We start from the raw sequence: 21558 nt of genomic DNA, 5'->3' as shown, positions 1-21558 counted from the left end.
GTGGGGTGGGGTGGGGCGAGGCGTCGCCGGAGCCCTGGAAGCTCAGTGAGCTGAGTGGAGGTGGTAGGAAGGCTCGGACGTTTCAAGAGGTTCGGATACATCTGAAATAATTTCTCTAGTGCCAGGACCAAAGAGGGCTTCCGCACCCAACGCTAAAACCCACTGATGATCCCAGTAAGGCCCCAGGAAGAGTCATTGTGGGTTGTGGCCAGTCTAACGGCTTGGCCTTTCGCAGCACTCCGAAGGGAGCCTTGAGGTCTGAGCATCCGCTACTCCGGGAGGGAGTGGGATCCAGCTAGGAAGACTCCTGCGGGCAACTACTGTGCCCGAGGTACCCATCAGGACTTAAGCAGGGTTTGACGCCAGCTCACCATTTTTTCTTTGCCTGTGTTTATTCCCGACAACTACTAGGCTTTTGTCTGGGAAGTCAAAGGTGGTTTGTGAGAGGGTGCGCCCTGTCCGAGCAGTGGGAAGGCTACCTTTCCAGGAAGACATTGAGACAGGGGTTAATTTTCCCCCTTCTGTAATGTAAATTGGTGCATGAATGTCAGTGTTACTGAGGTGAATGAAATTGGGGACGAGGGAGGCCTCCTTCACAATGGTCTCTTTAGTGGGTCCCTCGGTTTTGCTGCCCAGAACAACCAGGCTTCATAGGTGTTTCTGTAAACCCTGAGGGAAGGCAGGGAAAAAGGACTGGACTTCAGGAGGGTCCCAGATCGTTCCCTAGATGATGAAGCAATAACAGGACACTCGAATTCAAAAGAGGAAAGGAAACATCACAACATTTATTACCAAAGAAAACAGCAAAATGCAGCTCCTTGTACACAACGCTCTTCGGAGGGAAAAAGAATCACAGATTTTAATTTATTTTTACATATTTACAGCAAGATTAAAGCCACAGCTTTCAACTATGTTTTTCACTGAACAATCACTTTCAATCAAATACAAAACAACTTTTTTTTTTTTTTTCCTTTCAGGTTAGTTCATAATTTAAGGATCTAAGGGGAGAGCTGATAAATCACAAACAGTGTGGGTGGAGATGTACCAAATAGTCTAAGCTTTGTATGTGTGTGTGTGTGTGTGTGTGAATTTATGATTACAAAACATTTGCCTGTCTGTATAATTCACATTCATTGCAATCATTACATTTTCCCATAAATTAGCGATATAAACAAACATATGGGGACCTCCAGTAAACAAATAAAAATCAATATAAGAGACAACATTTTGCAGCAACTATAATAACAGCATGGATTACAGCTTGGGGAAACTTCTTTACAAATCATTTATTCAGCACACACAGAGTGGGGAGGCCGGTACATCCTTGTTTATTTAAACCACCTTTAAAACCACATCGGGAGGTTTGGTGAAAGCCGGAAAGGGTGAAATTTTCTTTCCAGGGCACAATATTAAATGAAGAACTGCATATGTGGATGGGAGGGGTGGGTATTTGCATGCACTTTGGGGACACTATCTTGTAAACTGAACTTTCTGAACTCCAATTGCCAAGATTCTGGGAAATTATAAAAATGTCTCTCCCTCAAGCCCCTCTATGTTGTATTAATGGCAGAAAGGGCTTGCTGATTGCTTGCTGCTAGTGGGAAGAAACACACAATGGGTCTATTTTTAAGAGGATTGTCTTTGAAGGAGCAGGAAATATTACCAATTGCTTGGCTGCAGCCTTAGGTTCCAAGGATCCTTGGCAAGAATATTGGGAGTTTAAGGAGTCCCCAAAGGAGGCTCATCCAAGTTCCCCGATTGGGACTGATGAGTGCAGGCCAGTGCAGAGAGAAGCAGACACACAGTTGTGCGCTTGGGGTATGTACCCTCTGCCTATACCTTCTCTGCATTCTTTCCCCTATGTCCCAGAGCCAGTGTAAAGGGCCCCTCAACATCTGTGCACCTTCACAGACCTTGGACCTGATGTCTCTGTGTCGCTTTTGTTTTTTCCTTAGTAGGACTTAGTCCTAAAGTTATCAGTTGGTGTAGTGTGCATGTATTTTTTTTAAAAAAAGAAGTTTGATTTTATCTCTTTAGAAACGGTTTGAAACTAACCGGGCAGAGGGAGTTTGACAGAGAGGAGAACAAATCGCTGACAAAGAACCTTTTACGTTTCATCAGCGTTGTTAGGACGACAAGCAGGAATGTCTCAGATAATAACTCCCACTTCAAAGATTTCTCAGCTCAATAGAAAGCGGACCATCCTTTTTATTCAACCACAAGGACTGGCACTAAAGAAGACTCTACTGTTTGATTTTTTTTTTCACCGTGTTTATTTTTCCCCTATTCACTGGGGTACTTGGATAAAATAAACAACAAGACAATTAAGGGAACATGGACTTCTAACTTTCCTGCCATCTTCCCTATCCCCTTGGCCTTGGGCTCTTTAGTTCATGCCCAGGGCCAGAGTAGGCCTGAGGGGTATCCTATGCCCCAGGCTAGGGAGAAACAAGTGTGGGGGGGGGGCTGCAAGAGACTTCTGGGATAGAGGGGCAGAATGGGCTGTTCTGGGGGCTGGAGTGGAAATGTCCTAAAGGCACAGTCTGAACTCCACAGATTCATCCAGGTTGCCCCCTCCACAAGTCCCTTTCAAATTCAGGCCTCCACCCTGCTCAAGTTGCAGAGAGGCGCTTTACACAAAATTGAGCTGGGGATGCTCATTTGTTAAGCTTCTGAGATTGCCCTAAAGTTATTTACTCTTGACCCTGGAGCTTCTTTGGGGCGCAGTCAAGATGTACGGAGTCCGGCTCCTCCCTTTCCTGAATGCGTCCCTGGCACCAAAGCGACCCCTCCCCACAGGAGTGTGGGGTGAACCCCTAAACGGGGGCGAGGCTGGTCCCAAAGAGGAAGTATATACTGGAGAACGCAGTGACAGTATTAAATGGCGTGAAAGCAAAGGTCAGCGCAAATGTATCTTAATAGAGTGTCTGCAGTGAAGTGTGCCGCCTTTGAAGCGGCCGCTCCCCGCGCGCATTTCCATGGCGAGCCTAACGCGGCATGCTGATGCACCGTCAAACTCACACTTTCAACCCCAAAACCCGACTCTTTGAACAACCCGAGCTTGATTAGACCTTTCTCCTTTTCTTTCCCCTCTTACAAACCATTTCCTCGCCTTTAGAAACTCGCCATCAAACCCAAATGCACCCTCTGATCACCGCAGAAAGCAGAAACAAAGGGGGCTGAGCGGCGATTCAAGCGGCCCTTTTCTTCCCTCACATTATTATCCATTTTTATTATGATCGGGAACAAGTGCCCATTCGCGTGGGTTTTGTTTACCGGAAATTAAATGAAAATGATTTAGTCCGCGTCAAACAAAAATATATACTTGTATACACAAGAAAAAAGGCCTGTTAGACGTAAATATTATGTCCTTAATGAAAAGCCTGGACGGGCTCCAGGCTCGGCCTTTCAGGATTTCAGTGCAACTTGCCCATTGCCATAGAAATCCTAACTTACCATGAAGATGCACCGTGGCGAAGAAACATTGCTTTGTGCGCGGACCCTTTGATGTCGCAGGCGCTAGATGCGGGAGCTCAGCTGCGTTGGGCGAGATTACCTTGCGAGCAACGCGGTGGACATCTGTAACAAGCAAATGAAAAATTAAAGGCTATTAGTGGCCGACCAAGCATTTTTATTTTATTTCACTATTTTGGATAGGAGTGGAAGGCAAACCGAGGCCTAGAAATAGAAGAGAAAGAAATGAGTCCTATTTGGAGAGGGGAGAATTTTTAAACGTCAGAAGAAGCAAGTTCTTCAAATGCCCTCTGCACCTTGGTGGTGGGGCGGGTGTTTCCCGATGGGAACGAGTTGTTTGCTGCAGACAGCCGGCCCTTGGCCTGGCGGCCTCTGGACTCTATTGTATGGGTGAGGGGGGTGGGGGAGGGGATTGCAGTACCACTTTCACAAGAATGGATTCGCTAAGGATATATTTTGGAAGATTCTGGTTTTTATTAGGGGTAATGAAAACAATACCACTACAGTTAGGACGTCATTTATCTGATGAAAGTGGGGCTGCAGGGCAGGAGTGAGAATTGTCTAATAGTGTCTGAAGAGAAGAGTGTAGAAGAAAACCCAGCAGAGTGGCGGGACAAGGACTTGTTTTTTGGACAGTCTAGGGAGCTCCCCCTAGGTGGGACTTTCACAGTCCTACCTATGTCTAAATTCTTAAGGGATTGGAATAGGGCTACCGAAGCTTTTTCACCCTTCTTTTTCTTTCTACTCTCCTCCCTCATGTTAGCAAGGATTTGGGGGCAGCCCCATCCTCCCTGCAGAGGGTGGTAGATTGGAAAACAGGCCCTGATTTCTCCCCTGCTTGGCAACAATTGCAAAGACTTTCCTCTCCTCTGCCACCAACATCTGGTTCTTTATCTGGGGACTTGGTACCTAGCATATAGAATACACATTCAATCTAGATCCATTGGGTGTTTACCTTAAAACATTTATTATTGTAGTTCCTCTCTCTTGTCTACTCCCCACCACACACACACAGCTTTTTAAAAATAAGACCAACAATTGTGAGATTTTTTACAAAGATCATCACAGAATTGATGTGATTTATCCAGACACTGTTGCCTAGGCCAAATCCCTTCACTGTGGAGGCCTTGGCTCAGTGACGTCATTGGCCCACTCTGCACCCCCAGCCCCAAGCACCCACAGTATTCCACAGGCAGCACCTCTACGGGGGGGGGGGGGGGTGGGGGTGGGGGGTGGGGAGAGGGTGATTGGTCCCAGGAGTCTTCAGAGTATTGAATCCAAGAGCCCCTCTAGCAGTCTTTTGTCTACATTTTCTGTTGTTAGGACTCATACCCTACCCCAAGTATAAAATGTATACGGGGCAGACAGACGGGCAGACAGATATATTTGTGTGGTTGGGCCAGTCCGTGTGAGAGTGGCATGTGATGCCCAGGGTTAGGTGCTTAAACCCCTCTCCCTTTTATCTCCTTTGTAAAAAGTAGTTGGAAAATTTGGAATCTGTGACTTGTGCATTTTTGTTTCAAAGGATAGCTGAAGGAGGAGGTAATGTAGGGAGGCAAAAGTAGAAGGAAATAGGCAAGATAATGGCTCAGGAATTCCCTCTGCCACCTTCTGCGATTGGAACTTTGGAGGAGGCTCCCAATGGGGGCTGGGAAGGGAGTATAGGTGGCAATCCGAGCTGCCCAGGCCTTGAAAACATTTCTCATTCTGTGAACCAGGAAAGGACTTTGTGATCTTAATTTCACTGCCTGCAGCTGCCAAGTTTGCACACAAACTCTTCTAATGTATCTTTTTTTTTCATTCTCCCTGTCTCTTTCTGTACTTTTTCTACGGGAACACTGGGGTCACCCTACCCAGTCATGAGGGCGTCTGTGTCAGGGTGGGTGGAGGGTGCTGGGTGTGATTGTAGAATAAATATAGGAACCATATTTATATTTTAAAATAATGGACATTATATCAGCACGTTAAATGAGCTCTAACAACCTTTAGTGGTTACCTTCCTTTCCTTCTCTCTCCCTTCCTTTCTTCCTTCCTCACCCTCTCTCTTCAAGTCTCAGTAACCCCGCCTAGACTAGCAGTCTGTGTACCGGAAGCGGCAACCGCAGCAGCAGCCCTAATACCGGAGGCGGCGGCGGCGGCGGCAGCGGCTGGGCCAGGTGGTGTCTGGGGGCTTGGGGGCGCGGCGGGGGCAGCTGCGGCGGGGCCCGCGCCTTGACACACGTACCATTCGCTCAGGTCCGCGCCACGCGCCACCACCGCCGCCGAGGAGGCCACCGGGGGCTCGCGGCCGAAGTCCGACGAGGGCGACACGAGGGCAGACGGCGTGGCCGAGTCGTAGCCAGAGCTAGGCGGCGGCGGTGAGCGCCCGTGCACCTTCATGTGCTTACGCAGCGAGCTGGGGTGCGTGTAGCACTTGTCGCAGCCGCGCACTTTGCACGTGTATGGCTTGTCGCTCGTGTGCACGTGCGAGTGCTTCTTGCGGTCGCTGCTGTTGGCGAAGCGCCTCTCGCAGCCCTCGAACTCGCACCTGAAAGGCTTCTCGCCTGGTGGAGGCAACGCAGAGACATTAGTGCGCATGGGTCGTGGCCCCCGCTGGGCCTCACCACCCTTCTCAATTTCTCTTTCATTTTTTGGAAAAAACCCACAGAAGATTTTCAGAAACCTCTTTCCTTTTGGCATCTCAGGGCCATCACCCCCTTCTCCCGCTCAGAACGCTCCCCGAGCTTCCTCCAGCACGCTGCCACCCCTCCCCCTCTCCCGCCTGGGCAAGGGGGTGATGAGGGAGGGTAAGAAGGAGGAGTGACAAAGACTCCATGTTAGTCGAGTTTCCATCCTGATCCACTCCGGTTCTTTTCCTCCCAATTTCCTCCACTCGGAGCCAAGAAGTACCTTTGCCCGAGAATAGAGTTGAGTGAGGAGCGAGCATCGGCTCAATTTAAAGTTGCTGGTTCTAGTCGAATGTCTCTCTCCCCCCACCACACACACACACACACACACACACACACACACACACCATGGCCCACCCAGCCCAGCGGTCCACCTCGCACACACCCCACCGTGGCCCAAATTGTTTCCTAAAGTAGGTTTCGTGCAAACGTCAAGGCGATGGAATAATTTAAAGATGCGCAGCCGATGCACACGGCATATGCATAATGTGGATTCGTGCTGCAGGGAAAGGTATTCTGAGCAATGATTCACTTCAGACGCAATTTTTACGGGAAATGGAGCCCCCTCCCCCTTCCCTTTTACCCCCTGAGGGCAAACATTTAGCAGCATTCTTCAAATCTTGCCTAAACAGTCCGGGATCCCTCCAGTTCCGCGCGCCGGCAATAATATTTTATTACGCTGCTCCAGCGGCCTCCCGGAGACACTGCCGCGGGCAGCCGGCTCTCCCAGTCCGAAACGACTTGAGAGGTCGAATAGCCTCCCCAGACCACCCACGCCCCGCGGTCGGGCCTCGCAGGTCTGAGCTGAGAGGCGGGCGCTGCAGGGTTTGCCGGGGCCAAGCGGGATCCGAGGCCTCTCGCGTAATCGCACCCTTGAGCTCGGCGGCTTCCGGATGAATGCAGCTGCTGAGATAAGAGCAGGCCAGGAAGACAAGCGGGCAGCCGGGGTAGACCCGCGTGGGGCTCAGATCCGCGATGCGATGCCCTGTAGAGCCGCGGGAAGGCGCGAGCGCGCGTTAGGGTGGAAATATTCGCCGAGGACCGAGCCCCCATCCCGGAGCTCACCGGCGGCTGGATTCGCTGAAATGTAGGGGTGGAAAGGACCCCAAGAACCTGGAAGCCCAGGTTCCTGCTGGAGCTGCAGATGCTGTGGAAAGGTGGGGAGGAAGTGTCTAGGCGTCTTAAACAAATGGATGCCACTGGGCGCCCTGGGTTGAGAGAAAGGCTACCAAGCGTCTGGCTAAGAAAGAGATGCATGGCTGGAGGACTGTTGCCTTTGTGGTCGCTTCTCCCGCCGCTTCCAGGAAAGACGGGTGCTTTGGGGCAGGTTTGAACAAACAAAGCCTCTAGTCCTGAGCCGGGCTGAAGCTCAGGCGGAGTCAAAGGTTTGCGCACAACCCTCGCCTCCGTGCAGCTGCGGATTGGGAGCCCAGGGTTCTGGCACCGACCGGTCGCTGCGTCCTGCGACCCTGCAGGAGTACTGCTAGTACAGTGGAACACTGGGCGGTGCTGGCATCTGCCATTTCTCGGCACACCGGTACCATTTTATTAAAAAACAAAAACAATAAACGAGAAAGATGCAGAATACATCAGTGTCCCTATTTGCCCCTTGTTTTCTCCCCTCTGATCCCTTTTGGCATCTGCAAAACTAAAACTTTTATTTCTCCCTTCCTTCTTTTCTTTCTAAAATCACAAGAACCATGCAATTCAGGGCCTGCAAAAGAAAACAAGATTTGCTGAGAACACAGAGGAGGAATAGAATTTGAGGTTGATTGCCCACCCCCCAAAATATTCCCCCACACACTTATCCCATTTGCGCGCACCTCGTTGGACATTCACGTAAAACAGAAACAGTGATTTCATCCCAGACGAGGAGCAGAGGGAAAAAGCAGGGCACTGAAGGCGATTCGGGGAGCTTGGAAGTTCGGAGGCCCCAGGGACGCCAGGTGAGGCCGCGCCCCCCAACCCCGCGCCCTCCCGGCCTCTCCCTAGCTGCAGGAGGTTCCTTGGACTCCTTGACTAACATCGCGCCCCCACTCCCACCCCCAATACACTGCCTCCCGCCCCCTCCCTTCCCACCAGGTCCGGGCGTTGTGCCCTGGGTGGGTGGGTGGATGTGGAGAGGCAGGGTTGGGCCGGGGCCCTGCAGCCGGTCCGGAGCGGCCTGAGCCTGGGGCTAAGTCTTGAAAAGCCCGGAGTCTCCTCCCAGAGGCTCAGCAGCCGGGAGAGGCCTCCTCCCCGGCCCTGCGCCAAACCCGCCTGACAAAGTTCGGAAGCTGCGGTGCAGTTCCGCTAGCGCCATTTTCTCGCACTTGTGGCTGGGCCAGGTTACCTAGCATCTGTGTCCCGGCGCAGACTCTTCTCTACCTTGGATCCCAGCCCTGCCTCTCTCTATAGACTGCCTGGGAAGGTGCGGCGATCCCCCAATTGAGGGTCCCGGGAAGGGGGCAGGCGGCGGGGTCGGGCTGGAGCGCCGCGGCTGGCCCGCGTCTCCCTCGCGGCGGCACCATTGTTCCGGGATTGCTGTGACCGCCACAAAGTGAAACCTTTCGGCACGGGCTTGGGGCAGCTGCCTCCGAAGCCAGGCCCGGGATTCAGATCCGGGAGAATTTCAACTCCTGAGAAATCAGCTCCTGTTCACCGCTTCCGCGACTCGAGGAAATGAAACGCCATTAATATTTGAAAAGGCAATTATTTTCCTGTTGAATCGAGAACTGTCTTCATGAATAATTTGTAGTGAGGTCTATTGCCATTTGAGAAACATTTTGTTTTTTGTTTCTCTCTCTGTCTCTCTTTTCATTACTTAGGAGGGGGGTTTGAAGGAAACGCCGGAGCAGGCGAGGCTCAGTAGATTTTTTTTTTTTTTTTAACTCCAGCGATAATGAATCAGGACTGCCAGTGGAAAGGACGCACTTAGAATTCTGTCCTGAATAGACGCAAACCTGAGCCAGCCTGGGCGCACTGAACTTGCTTCTCTGCTGTAGGTCGATTGCACTAAGAATTTAACCATTTTCTGCTTCATGGACTTCAAACAGTAGGCCGGCAAAGAGCAGTAAAAGTTTGTTTGTTTAAAAAACCCCTGGTCATTAAAAATGAGTTCCTTCTCTGGCTCAGGACTGCGCTTCTATCTTCGCAGTCCGGGCCGTCAGCTCCTGGAGTAGTGAGCCTGTGGGAGGTGAGCAGGGCCTCACTTCTCCTCCCCTCCCCCGAGATAAAACTCGGAGGGTGGGAAGGGGGAACGAATGCTTGCGCGAGGGAAGGGAGGGAAGAGGGAAGGGTACTGGAAACAGTTCGGGAAAACTGTACGTTTCTAGATATGCTATGGAAATAAAGTAGGACTAAGAGTGAACTTTGGTCTGGACTCTGCCTGTGCCAGTGTCATGGCCAGGCACCTTCCCCGAGATTGCAGGGTTTGGGGGAGAAAGCAGGATTTGCAAATTTATTTCCCCAGCAGTGCCAGCCTGGGGGAGTCCTTTGACTCTAATGCTTGCTGATATTTCCACCAAGAATAGAGAGGTAAGGTAGAGCGCCAAAAGAGTAAGAGAAATAGGGCATCAAGCTGGAACTTATTTCACCCTCTTCTCTCCCCACTAGTCCCCTTCTTCTATCCCCAAAATAGAGGACGGGAGATGTTGACTTCTTTAACTTCCAGGGAGTTTGGGTGAGGAAACCCTAGCTAGGGAGAGTACAACCTCGGCAGCTAAACTAATTAATGTAACTTCACAGGCTGTTCTGGGAAGTGTGAAAACTTTCTCCTTGCAATTGCATTAATTAGAGATGCTTCTGGCCAGAGGAGTTCAACTTTGCATGCTCTTGAGCAGGCTCCTTTTCTTTCTGTTAACTAGGACTAACAGATGTGGTTGACACATGTCCCCATTTCACTTAACAGCTCGGTAAATGACATTTAAGGCAGATGAGTCTCCTTGGGTCTCTGCTAAAGCAAAAGGGTTTGTCAAATGTCCCAAGTGTCAGGTCACCAAGGCTCCAAAACGGAGGCAAAGTTAGCCCATGAGATCCTAAATCTTAAAGGCAACAAGGGCCTCGTGACCCCTTAGTTCAGGTGGTGGTCAGGTTGTCAAGCCCACCCCATGGAAGAGTACTTTCGACAGGATTCCAAAAGGATCAGGAAAATCAAATTGGTTCTCTGTCTTTACGACTTTGGGGAACAGTGCCATTTTAAAACCTGAAAATCAAACTCGATGATCAGGGAACAGACATTTGCACACACAGAGACCCAAGCACGTTCACACTCGCCCCCTCCCCAAGAGCAAAAAGCCCGCACTATCCTCCCCACACACAGCCTCAGGAAACTTCTGTGATTCTAATATAGAAGGGCATAATTAATATTTTATGGACTTGGCTCATGGAAACACCAAGATATCCCCCCTCCTCCCAGATGGAACTTGAGGAAATCCAGCCCCGAGGGCCCAGAAGAGGCCGCCTGCTTCCCCAAAGGGTCCGCACGAGTGCCGAATACTGACCTGTGTGAGTTCTTTTGTGTATTTTGAGATTTTCTGATCTAGCAAAGACCTTCCCACACCCCGGGAAAGGACAGGGGAAGGGCTTCTCGCCCGTGTGCACGCGGATGTGATTTACAAGTTTGTATTTGGCTTTAAAGGGCTTGCCCTGGCGCGGACACTCCTCCCAGAAGCAGATGTGGTTGGCCTGCTCCGGGCCGCCGACGTGTTCCACGGTGACGTGTGTGACCAGCTCGTGCATGGTGCTGAAAGTTTTGGAGCAGAGGCGCGGGGGCGCGGGGCTATCCGCTGCCAGCCACTTGCAGATGAGCTCCTGTTTGATCGGCTGGCGCATGTAGCGGAAGAAGGCGCCGGGACCGTGGGGCGCGGCGAGGTTCACGGTCAGGTTCATGCCCCCGTAGCCGTGCAGGGCCGCGGCAGCTGCCAGGGCGTCGCTGCGGGCCACTGGCCCCGGCGCAAAGGGTTCCGGTCGCGCGTACATGTCTCCAGGGAACCCCAGACGCAGGAGTCCGTTCAAAGTGCCGCTGGGGGAGGCCTGGGGCGGCTGCTCTTGAAGGCCCGGGAACACCGAGGGGCTGGAGGCGGCAGCAAGCTGGGGGCCATGGTGTCCGGAGCTGCTACCTGTTGTCGAGACAAATAGCGCGCGTGAGAACGGGCGGCGTGGGCCGAGCATTCCATCAGGCCCCGGGGGGCAGGCCCAGCCCAGCCACACCACGGCCTCTGCCGTCAGCACCGGGACCGGGAGGCAGACAGAGGCGGCCGCGAACCGAGTGGACAGCGAGAGGCCAAGCGCCTCCGCTGCGGACCAGCTGGGCGGCAGTTCGGTAGAGCCCCCTGCCGCTCCATGAGTGGGAGAAGGATGGAGGCTGCGGGGCAGGTGGAAGGAGCTGTAGGGTGCGCAGTGCTGAGTCTGTGGGTTTCTGGGGGGCCCTGGGCTCTGCTCCAGGGGGGTCCGACCTGCTCCTCAAACGTGCTTTGGCAGCCAACTCCCTGGGGCTATCAGGGTCGCGGAGCCCTGCGGGGGAATGGAGGTGAGGCAAATGGTGATGTTTTAGGTGGTGGTGGTGCGGAAGCGCCCCGGTCATATATACTAATTTCAGTGCCCAACTCGGCTGGGAGAGCACGGCCTGCTGCATCCCGTCCCGGGCTCCCCAGAGCTCCCTTAGGTCAGGCCGTTCACACCAGTCACCTGACAGCCGGGAGGGGAAAGAACAACCACAAAAAACTTATGCAAAGTTTTTTTTTTCTCCCCTCAAGTTTCGGGTTCTGTTCCCCCCCCCAACCCCCGGTCTTTAATGCCTACTTGAAATCCCGTACACTACAGAGGTAGCAGCGGGACGCGTGAGGAAGTGAATAGAGATTCGGGGCCGCGGCCCCGGCCCGCGGAGAGGAACAATCACCTAGGTCGCCTATTGGCCCGCAGCCCGGCCCGACGTCAGCAATGACAGGTCCCGCCGCACGCGGACACACACACACACACACACACACACACACACACTCTCTCTCTCTCTCTCTCTCTCGCTCGCTCGCTCTCTCTCTCTCCCGCCCCCCCCCGTCCGCTCTCGCGCCTCTGCACCTCACCCCACCCTACCCCCAGCATTTCTTGCTTCTACTGCTCATGCGCTCTGACCCGGGCACGGATTCTTTTCTCTCCTCTTGAGCCCCCTCCCCCTCCTTTCTCGAAAGCTGAGTGGATCTGCTCTGCCTCACTGCTCCTGGAAGTGAGTGGGGCTGGGTTATGCCTTCTTTCACCACGACTTTAGGGAGGGGGTGTTGCGCTGTACGTAAAGTACTCGGATTCTTAGACGGGCAGATCCAACCCTGCCCGGGCTGAAGGGCAGCACAGAGCGCGCGGGGATGGAGGCCTGCTTCATCATTTTGTCCCAGGAGCCAGAGGAGGCGGGGGCCTGTTTCCAGGGACTGCAGACTATGCGACCGGGAGCGGAGGAACTCCTAGCCTAGGAGCCCTTGAGCTCTATTTTCTCGCTTTCGCCGAGATCTCTTCTGTCCTTCATTTCTCTCTCTGATTTCCTTGGATTCTTTATTCTCCCCTCCCCTTTTCCTCCTCCCCAATCTATTCCTTCCACTTGGCCTTGCCAGACCCTCCCAAGTGCCCCCCGCGCTCGGAGACGCGTGAACCCAAGAATCCCGCCCAGAACCCGGGAGTGGGCCTGAGGCAGTGATGACCTGGGAGAGGCTGGCCTCGATACCACGCTACCCTCCCAAGAGGGGCTAAGAATCCTCTCAGCCACAAATCCCTTCGCCTCGCGGGCCGGCTGTCCAAAGAAACAAAGGCGAGAGGCATGCTGCAAGGAGAAACAGGTCCTCCCTCACCCCAGAGTCTCCCCGAGTCAATTTGTGGTCTTGAGCTCTGTACCCTGCCGCAAACGGAGTCTCTGGGAAGGGACCTTGGGATCCCTTCCACTTTCAGCTCCCACCACTTGTTGCCTGCGGTCGGAGTCTCTGCCTCTCTCCTCGCTAGCCCTCGGGGCTCTGAGAAAAGTGGACGCCAAGTTTCCCCGCCCACGCTGTGCATGGGACTGCGGGCCCACCTCCTGCTCTCACGAAACGCCCTCCCGAGCTGAGGATCCACCGTTTTGGGGTGGAGGTTGGCCGGCGGGAAAAAAAAACAAAAACAAAAAAACAAAAAACAAAAAACCTTTCCGTTTTGGCCTAAGTCTAGTAAGGCTTGAACAGGGGGGAGTGTCCTTTGTTTGTGCCGCGGACCGGCTAGGGCCGGCTGCACAGCTTGGCGATTTAAAGGGCCGCTCGCCCTTACGCCTGCCTTGCTCTCTGCAGCCAAAATGCCAACTTAAGTACTTGGGCCTCCCTAGCGGCCATAGAAAACGACTCCAAAGCAAAGAAAGGCTTGGATTTTTAAGAGAAGTTTTAAAGGATTGAGTAAAAAACCCTGTATCCCTAGCAAAGGTGAGAAGTTGGGACAGATTGCCGGGAAGTCTGACTGGGAGTTGATTGAGCTGCCCCACCCATCCCCAGCACCAAGAACTATTATACATTTCCTAGTCAGTAAAAGGGGGTTTCTTTTTAATTTTTAAAAATAATTAACTTATTTATAATGGTTGGCAGATTCTTTGAGACTTTCTTCATTTACTGCTTTGTTCCCGGCTCGGGCCGCATTTTATGGAGGGATTAACTTCCACAATTTCCCTGGGCTTTGACAAGTCCAGGTCTTTCTGCTCCTCTGGCCGGCCGGAAGAGCTTAAGCAATGCAGCCAATAGATGATACGTTAGCATTAAAAAGAAAAAAGAAAAGAGAAGGGAAGGGAAGGGAAGGGATGGGAAGAGAAGAAAAGAAAAAGTTGAAGGAGAGCTTTTGACAGCCAAATCCCTTCTGCTCTGGAAACCAAGGACTTCTACTTAGTGTTGAGACTAAACTTTGAGGATTTGTCTCCTTCCTGGCTTTTACCTTCTCCCATGCTCTCACTTTCTGGGATTTACCCTTCTGCTTACAGAAGCCTCCTCTCCTGTCCCCTGCCCTATTTTCCCTTCCTCAAAGTGATGGTCAGGCCCTGTCTCAGAGTAATTTCAAGGCTCCCCCCTCCCCCAGCTCAGGTGTCTGTTGAATGTTGCAGTTGTCTAGGCAAGTCTGGGCTGAACCCACAAAGGCCTCCTAAAGACAAATGAACAAACAAACACAAACAAAAAAAACCCCAAAAACCAAAACCAGAAAAACAATAAACCCCCCAAACCCAAGAGGAGTGTGTCCCTCCCTGGGATCCCTTGCCCAGCTGTTTTTCCTAACCATCTCTCACCATAGAGCTTAGTCAACTCCTCCTGTAGCATTCAGGCCTAAGTGCAGGGATATTTCTGCAGTAGTCCAGCAATAAAAATATTTTCCTTTCCACCTGACCTCTGTGATCTACAACCTACTGTTTAGGATGTTTGTCAAACTTATCATCCACTTTTGCTTTCATTAAATCTCTGATTTGCACAAATTTGGTCCCTTAATATATACACTGTGACCTCACCTGCATCGAAAGCTTTGAATAACAGCAGAGAACAGGGGTATTTAGGTTGTTTTAGTCTACGGACCCTTTTGGAAGCCTTGTGATGCCAGTGCACTCTAAGAGTCCTGTTTTTGTAAACAACACAAGTATTAGAAAAAAACTGTAACTTTCCATTAGAAAGGTGGTGAGAATAAAGATGCAATTTTCCCCCTCCAAGTTAGTGGACCCCTGAATTCTAAGCACTGTTTCTGTAGACTCTGGGGATAAGAAGCTGAGGTTTTATACTTGTAGAGTGTTAGTATGCGGCATACTCATACTAACTTCACCCTTGAAAAACTTTGAACATGTGTGTGGCTTTTTGTGCCAACAGTGAAAGGGCAGATATGTCTGATTCAGCCAAATTCACTGACAGTAACGTGGCCCCATGGAGCTCCTTCCCAGATGCAGCATTCTCTTGAAGTACTACAAACATATGGACCCATCCTGGGTAGATGCTTCTTGAGTAGCCAGGGGTTACTTGACCTGCAGGTCATTAAGGCTGCCCGATCCTTACAAGTTCCTTGGAGCCACATGGTTCGAACGTTGGCTAAACACATAAATGGGGCCAGGAATTCTCCCAGAGGGACATTTTCCCAGGGACAGAGACAGGGAGGAAAAAAAAAATCAATTTTACCCACTAACATTTATAGACAGGGAACTCTGGGTAATTACATAAGGATCTTCAAAGCATATCTCTGAAATAAGCCCCAAAGTAGTATCCAGGTAACCGTAGATGACAGGTAGGGCACTGACGGCAAGGAGGCATATTTTAGTTTTCAGAGCTGTTTCTCTGAGTCTTCCAGTGCCAGGTAGCAAAGAGTCCAGATTTCATTGACTTGATAGGGCAGGCTGAGGAGTGGTGTTCCTCTCTTTCAGAAAGTTATCTCACCACCCTGACTCCCAATACCAAATGCTTGGCTGGAGCATTCTATTTCTAACCCTGCTGGGGTTACAGCATTGTTGAGTTCACTTTCCTGCTTGATTTGCAGAAAAAAAGAGACACATTCTGCAGCTCAGAGATCTTCAGTAGAAGTCAAAGAAGCACTGGAGGCTTTTGTAGGGGCCTGTTTGGAACAAGTTCCACCACCAGACACCAAACATCCATCCAGTGCCTAGAATCCTGCCCTAAGGATTTGTTCACCTCAACCTGGTCAAAGCAACAGCATACACTAAAGTGATTTTTTAGTCCTGTTATGTAGAAATATGACATTTGGTGGCCCTACCATCTGCCACAGCTCCTCCCATTACTGGCTCCAATTGGGGAATGTCTGACCTCTCTCATTTGGAAAGAAAGAAAGAAATAGGGGAAGTTTCAAATCAATAGCTGGGCTATTTTTCCACTTTGATATTTTAAGCAATGCTAAATGATGATTATCTGTTGCAGGTTATGCTCAGGGCAGGATCCCAGGAACTGAGGGCCTCTGCACAGAGCCTGGCCAAGAACAAGCCTTGTTGTCTGAATGCTCTGCATCTAGATCTGCTGTCACTTGTTCAGTCCTTTCTTCCCTGTTTCTAGCCAGGTTACAACCCAAAACAAGGGACAAGTCTTTTTATAGGCTATTCACAGATAGACTTTAGATTCCTGCAGTGAGAGGTTGTCTCTAGTCTTATGAAAAAATAAATAAATAAATAAATAACTTTAGCCCCAGGAGCCCACTATATGTCCTAGCCCAAATTGTACAAAGGAGATGAGATCTAGGATTTTGGAGATAAAGGAAGCTATTCCTCTCCTTTGCTACGGAAGTTTGGGCTTTAATCATTAATGGAACTGAGAATGAAATAAAATATACTTGGATAAGATTTAATTTCCAAGCAATATTTCTGCTAAATATCTTTTGACAAAAGATTAAGAAACATGGTCAAAGGATCTTCCAGAACAGCACCGAGGAATTAACTGAATTTATATAATAAGCACATCTCTCTTGAGAATTCTGCCATCAGATTATCCCAAAATAATAGAAGAAAGCCATTTCCTGAGTTGTCCATTTAACTTTTGTTAAGAAGGTTGCTTTTCCTTCCAACAAGGGAATACCTTGGAGGCAACCATCAGCTGGTATAGTTTGAAATGAGGGAAACTAGAAGCGCCTGGAAGGGAAAACACTCAACCCTAAATCATATGCTTATTCTAAATGGAATATTAAATTAAATTCTTCACAATGAAGGTATTCCTGACAGAGCGGCTGTCAGTCACTCCCTGTTCAGACACCACATTGTGGGAACGTAGTTGCCGCCACATTGCAGAAGGCTGGTGTCCCTGGTAAAGATGATGCATATCATGTAAACCCCATCACCAAGATCAAAGTCTGCTCCTTTCATGGAAGCCAATACATGTCAAACCTCATTCCAATCAAATCGTCTGGAAATGAATTCAAGATGAATATGTCATAGAATAATGTGACAGTGGAACTACAGAAGGTCAGGGGTTGTTGTTTCAATGAGAGAGTCGTCAAATATTAATTCTAGAATGTCCAGATGAGTAGGCATTGAGGGGGATTAGCTGGCTGCTGGTGGGACGTTGTGTCGCTGATTTGTGTGCAAATGCATCAAATACCAAGGTGTTGTTCTCAGTTTCATTGGAACTCAAGAAACACCTACAAGCTCACAACCCAACATAACCAAAAGACAAAACAAAACTTCCCACTTAAAAAAATAACTTCAGCAAACCAATATTCAAAAGAGGATTTTAACTTACTAGACTCTTTCAGGGAGTTTCGGTAAAGCCGTAATCTTTTCCTCATCACCAAGGAAGTCTTGTATCTCATTTTCCGACTTTGAGCCTGTTTGGGAAGAAAAGAGGGACAGTCACTAGTTAAACAATTTTATACATGTTTGTATGGCAAGATTGTGTGGCCTGAATGTATCAGTGTTGGTCTGAAGTTCTTTCAGTCTTTCTTAGACCATTTTCAAATTTAAAAGTGAAAGAAAAGGCTTCTGCTGGGAACTACCCATATTTATTGCAAAATGATACATCCTTTGTGGTAAAAAATATTAAAAATCATTTCCCTACTAGATTTTTTTTGGCGTAACTCATTTGTTGATTTCCCTTATAGATAGAACTTAAGCACCAGTCAGCATTCAAATACCTCTAACTTCTACAATTTGAATTTATTGTATGAGAAATTCCCATTATTTTCTTTAAGTTTTCTGAGTTTAGTGAAATGTAATGCGGAGAGCTGGGTATCCTCTGGGACATTGGCAGGTTAAAAATTGAGGTACAAGTATTGGAATTGAGAAGAGAAAAATTTCTTTGTAAATTTGTAGATCTTGCCCATAGTGGTATGGGAACCCTTACCGTCATATGGCTTCCACCCCCAAACCCATTTGGAAATCATCATTGGTTGATTTTTTAAAGTTAATATAAAATTGACCAGAATAGAAAAAAAAAAAAAGTATCATTTCTATCATCTGGTCCTGGTTGTCCCCATTTCTTAGTTAAGAATGTCAGAAATACCTCCCAACCCCCTGTTATATTTGCATTCCTTATCAAATTCACTTTGTGGATAATGCTACCAAGCCTTTGGCCATCTTAAAGCCTAAAACCCATCCTGGGGACCTTTGCATCTGTCAGGCAACGCTAAAGACAGTGGAACAGCCAGAGGCGATCCACCCAGCCCCAACCCTTGATTTGGCCTAGAAAGACAAACAGTCATTGAAAAGGTCTCAGGCTGGACAAACACAGCACGCCCTCTGTCAATGAGGACGTCTGCCTGTCTTGACACTCCAGCCCACAGAACAAGCGATTGTTTAACTTGTTGAACCACAGGCCAAATCCAAATGGGGCTCTGCTATCTCAAAGGCTTTCCAATTCTCTATGCTCAAAGATCTCTTTCTCTCTCCCTCAACCCCCAATCTGGGCTTGAACTACCTTGTGTGTTTTCACCCTTCCCTCTCTCTTCTTTTCTAGGTCCAAGCCTGAGGGGTGGGGGTGGGGGAATAGACTCACCTTTTCCCAGAGGGTTTTATTTATTTTCAATTCTTTCTAACCAAAGGCTTCTGTCCTCAAAAGTAATAAGCTCCTTCCTGCACAAATCAGGAAAGAAAGGAGGCCCAACTTTACATTCCTACAGAAAGGTGGCATGCTGGGCATCCTCGCTCTAAAATTTCCTCATGGCAGGATGTCTGGCACGGGAAAAGTCCTGGTTGGTTGGAACTAATAGAATTTACTTTTTTTGCCTCAGAGGGAAATGGGTGTGAGTTTCCCTAGAGAGGCCCGTCCACCCACAATGCTGCCCAAGTTCCCCCCCCCCCCAAGAGGCCTGGGTCACTTCTAGCCCCAGATCCTGGCAGTCTTTTGTGCATTACAAACCCACAGGCATGCCAACAAATGCAGAGGCTGGACTTTGGGCTGGCGGCTGGCACCGTAATCTTCTCTGTAGTAGCTCCTACACCGGACTGGTGTAGGTAAACAGAGTAAAAATCTTCTCCTTTGGTTCAAACTCTGAATCCATGAAGCAAGCCAGATAACTCACTGAAGGAGGGATGAAAGAATTTGGGCGCAATCCCTGGGCCCCTGGACCTGAGATCCCCACCAACCCAGAGATATAAAAGCTCTGAAAATGCTTGGCAAGGTTTTCCTCAAATGACTGCTGCTGATTTGTCTCCTCACACTCCCAGGGCCATTTAATCAAGAGTCAGGAGCACAACCTGGAGACTTATTGGAATCTACCTTCCTCCTCACACCTTGAAAAGAAGAAAGGGTGCCAGCCAACAGGGGTAATTGATCTTTCTGGGGGAGAGCCAAGCAAGTGGGCCCGTGGGTACATGCAAAACGCACCGTTTTTCTTTGGGGGAACACCAAGCCTGTACATTGTGGGGTCGCCCTAAACAATGCAGGCCTGCCCAAGGTCAGAGGTCACCTACAGCCCGCCTCCCAAACCAGAGATTTCAGTCCCGGAGCCATCAACGCTGCTCCACACTGATTAACCCGCGGGCGCTCAGGCAAAGTCCCGCCGGTCTCTCAGCCACAGCTCAGCTGGAGCGGATGCAGAGCAGGGGCCCTTCAGCCTGCCTGGGAGCTCTCAAGCAAAAACCCAGAAGGCGCCCCGCTTCTGCCCGCGGCCTGTTGTTGCCAGCTGCCCCGGCATCTCCCTGACCCCCCTCCATCAGGCCCTCCAGCCCCAGGAAGTCCGGCAGCAAGGCTGGGGTGTGTGACGGCCTTTCCTCATTCTTCTGTTCCCTAGAGAGATTAGCTCAGGTTTCCTGGCTCAGGGCTGAAGCCTGGGTGACCTTCGTGTACCCAGAGTAGAGTCTGCATTAGTGGGTCGCCTGAAGGATCAGCCCCGGACATTTAACTTTCCCTTTGAACACTCCCCACCCCCACCTGCCCGCAGCTAGAGGAAAGGAAGTTGGTGCCTCGCTTTGCGTCTCTCTGAGGCCGATGCTGTCCGTAAGAGGGTAGAAATATGACCTTGGAATCCAAAGGGAGTCTCCTGCAGACAGTGCCCGCCAAGGTGAAGCCCTTCAACGCCCCTTCTCCATTCCTAAGACCTCACTAGCTCCCAGCTGTCCCTACGGACAACCAACCTCATTCATCAGCCCCAAACTTTCCGGTCAAGGCTTTGAGGCAGTCCTAGCTTTCTTTCGCAGCCCAACTCTGTTCCCGCCTCACTTGTCCCTAATTTCCTGTCTCCCTAGATGTCTAAGGTAGTGGCCAGAATTCTAGGCGGCTGGGGCCTGCTCCCCAGAGAGCTAGTCGTAGCCCTCATTCGCATTCGGAAGAAAGAAAGCCAAGTCCCGAACCCATGGCCGGCCGCGCGCAGAGAGAGGATCCAGGCGGTCAACTTCCTAAGGCAGGACCAAGACGCGCGAGGGCGAGGATCCCGGCCCCGCGGCCGACCCAGCCGGCATCTGCCGTCAGGTTGGGGCGGAGAAGTCCCATCATCTTGCTGCCAGCCAGGCTAACTTAGCTCCATTGACCCTGGAAAGGGGAAGCCGAGTCCCTCCCAGTCATCCTCGCAGGGGCAGGGCAGAGAAGCTGCCTGCAGGGCCCCTCTCCTGGCGAGAGTCCCTCTCACTTGGAGCAAAGGAAGCTCTCCGCCACGACTCCCCTTCTTGTGCCCACGGTGGGGCACCCAGGCAGTTTACAAGGAGGGGAGGAAAGGCGGGTGGGCAACAAGCTGCTCTTGGTCCGGGTGCCAGTGGGAGCCCCATTCGTCCTCCTGCCCCCCCCCCCCCCCCGCCCCGGGAAGAAAAGATGGCCTCATCCCCAGCGCTGCCCCTCCGCGGAAGGGCCCCCTCCTCCCCTCAGTGTCAATGGGGTGGGGCCTATACTCACGGTTGGGGGGCTAATGAGGGAGGGGACGGGGAGAAAGTCTAGCTGGGGCCTCTTTCCCCAGTGGGGTTTGGGTGCCAATGGCCCCGCTAAGGGCGCTTGCTACCCAGCAGCTGGTGGTACAGGTCCCGTCTATCTGCCCCCTGGACTTACCCTGCTCCACCTGTTGCCAGGATCGCCTCATTTCTGCGCATCACTTTGGGGTGGCCGAGGGGGAACCACAAACCCCTCCAAGCCTCTCTTTTGTGGTTCCAGCGAGGCGGTCATCCTTCATTTCTCCTTTTCCAGCTTTCGGGAAGCAGTTAGGGAATGTATGATGAAGCAGAAATGAGCCGTCAGGATGATATTTTAATGGCTTATATGTCACGTTGGTGCATGTGGCTTTGAACTGGAGCCGCTTGCGTTTCCTGCAGAGAGCGCCGCAAATCCCACTTGATAACTTCTACAACCCACAACTTTTTTTTTTTTCTCACATTCACTCTTACCCTGTATATTTGGAAGCGTTTCCTAAAAATACCCTCTTGTCAACGTCCCCCTTGGATTTTCCACGGACTGGAGAGAGAAGACTGACTTTTCTTTTTTGAAGAATTACTTTCCCTCTCCCCCTCCCAACAGCTACCATTCCCCCTCAGGTCCCCTCCCTTGTTTTTTTTTTTTTTTTT

The 21558-nt window shown here is 50.6% G+C and overlaps 1 protein-coding gene across 3 annotated transcripts; it reads right to left on the bottom strand.

Annotated features, from left to right (window-relative positions):
- Positions 1 to 784: 784 nt before the first annotated feature.
- Positions 785 to 21293, bottom strand: ZIC4 (Zic family zinc finger 4). 3 transcript variants are annotated; one of them, XM_036111790.2, is made up of 4 exons: positions 17318 to 17402; positions 10622 to 11239; positions 5699 to 6017; positions 785 to 3579 (listed from the first exon to the last, which is right to left on the bottom strand). In XM_036111790.2, coding segments are annotated over exons 1-4 (1008 nt in total). In that variant the 5' UTR covers positions 17388 to 17402; the 3' UTR covers positions 785 to 3578. The 3 variants fall into 3 exon arrangements, with proteins under 3 accessions (XP_035967683.1, XP_077916988.1, XP_077916990.1); XM_078060862.1 differs by lacking the exons at positions 785 to 3579; positions 5699 to 6017 and adding an exon at positions 21050 to 21293 and having other exon boundaries at positions 10394 to 11239; XM_078060864.1 differs by lacking the exons at positions 785 to 3579; positions 5699 to 6017 and adding an exon at positions 20365 to 20394 and having other exon boundaries at positions 10394 to 11239.
- Between the last annotated feature and the right edge of the window lie 265 nt (positions 21294 to 21558).

The sequence above is a fragment of the Halichoerus grypus genome, chromosome 1 (genome assembly GCF_964656455.1).
Source record: "Halichoerus grypus chromosome 1, mHalGry1.hap1.1, whole genome shotgun sequence".
NCBI lineage: Eukaryota > Metazoa > Chordata > Mammalia > Carnivora > Phocidae > Halichoerus > Halichoerus grypus.
The sequence above is the reverse complement of the archived record's forward strand: the minus strand, read 5'-3'. Positions and strand labels throughout refer to the sequence as shown.

What these genes read in the sequence shown, in the direction of transcription:
- ZIC4 (XM_036111790.2), bottom strand. Translation starts at nt 17,387, where the DNA reads ATGAGATACAAGACTTCCTTGGTGATGAGGAAAAGATTACGGCTTTAC. An exon ending in AAACTCCCTGAAAGAGTCTA is followed by an intron (nt 11,240 to 17,317) that starts GTAAGTTAAAAT and finishes TCTCGACAACAG; the next exon opens with GTAGCAGCTCCGGACACCAT. An exon ending in ACACAAAAGAACTCACACAG is followed by an intron (nt 6,018 to 10,621) that starts GTCAGTATTCGG and finishes TGCCTCCACCAG; the next exon opens with GCGAGAAGCCTTTCAGGTGC.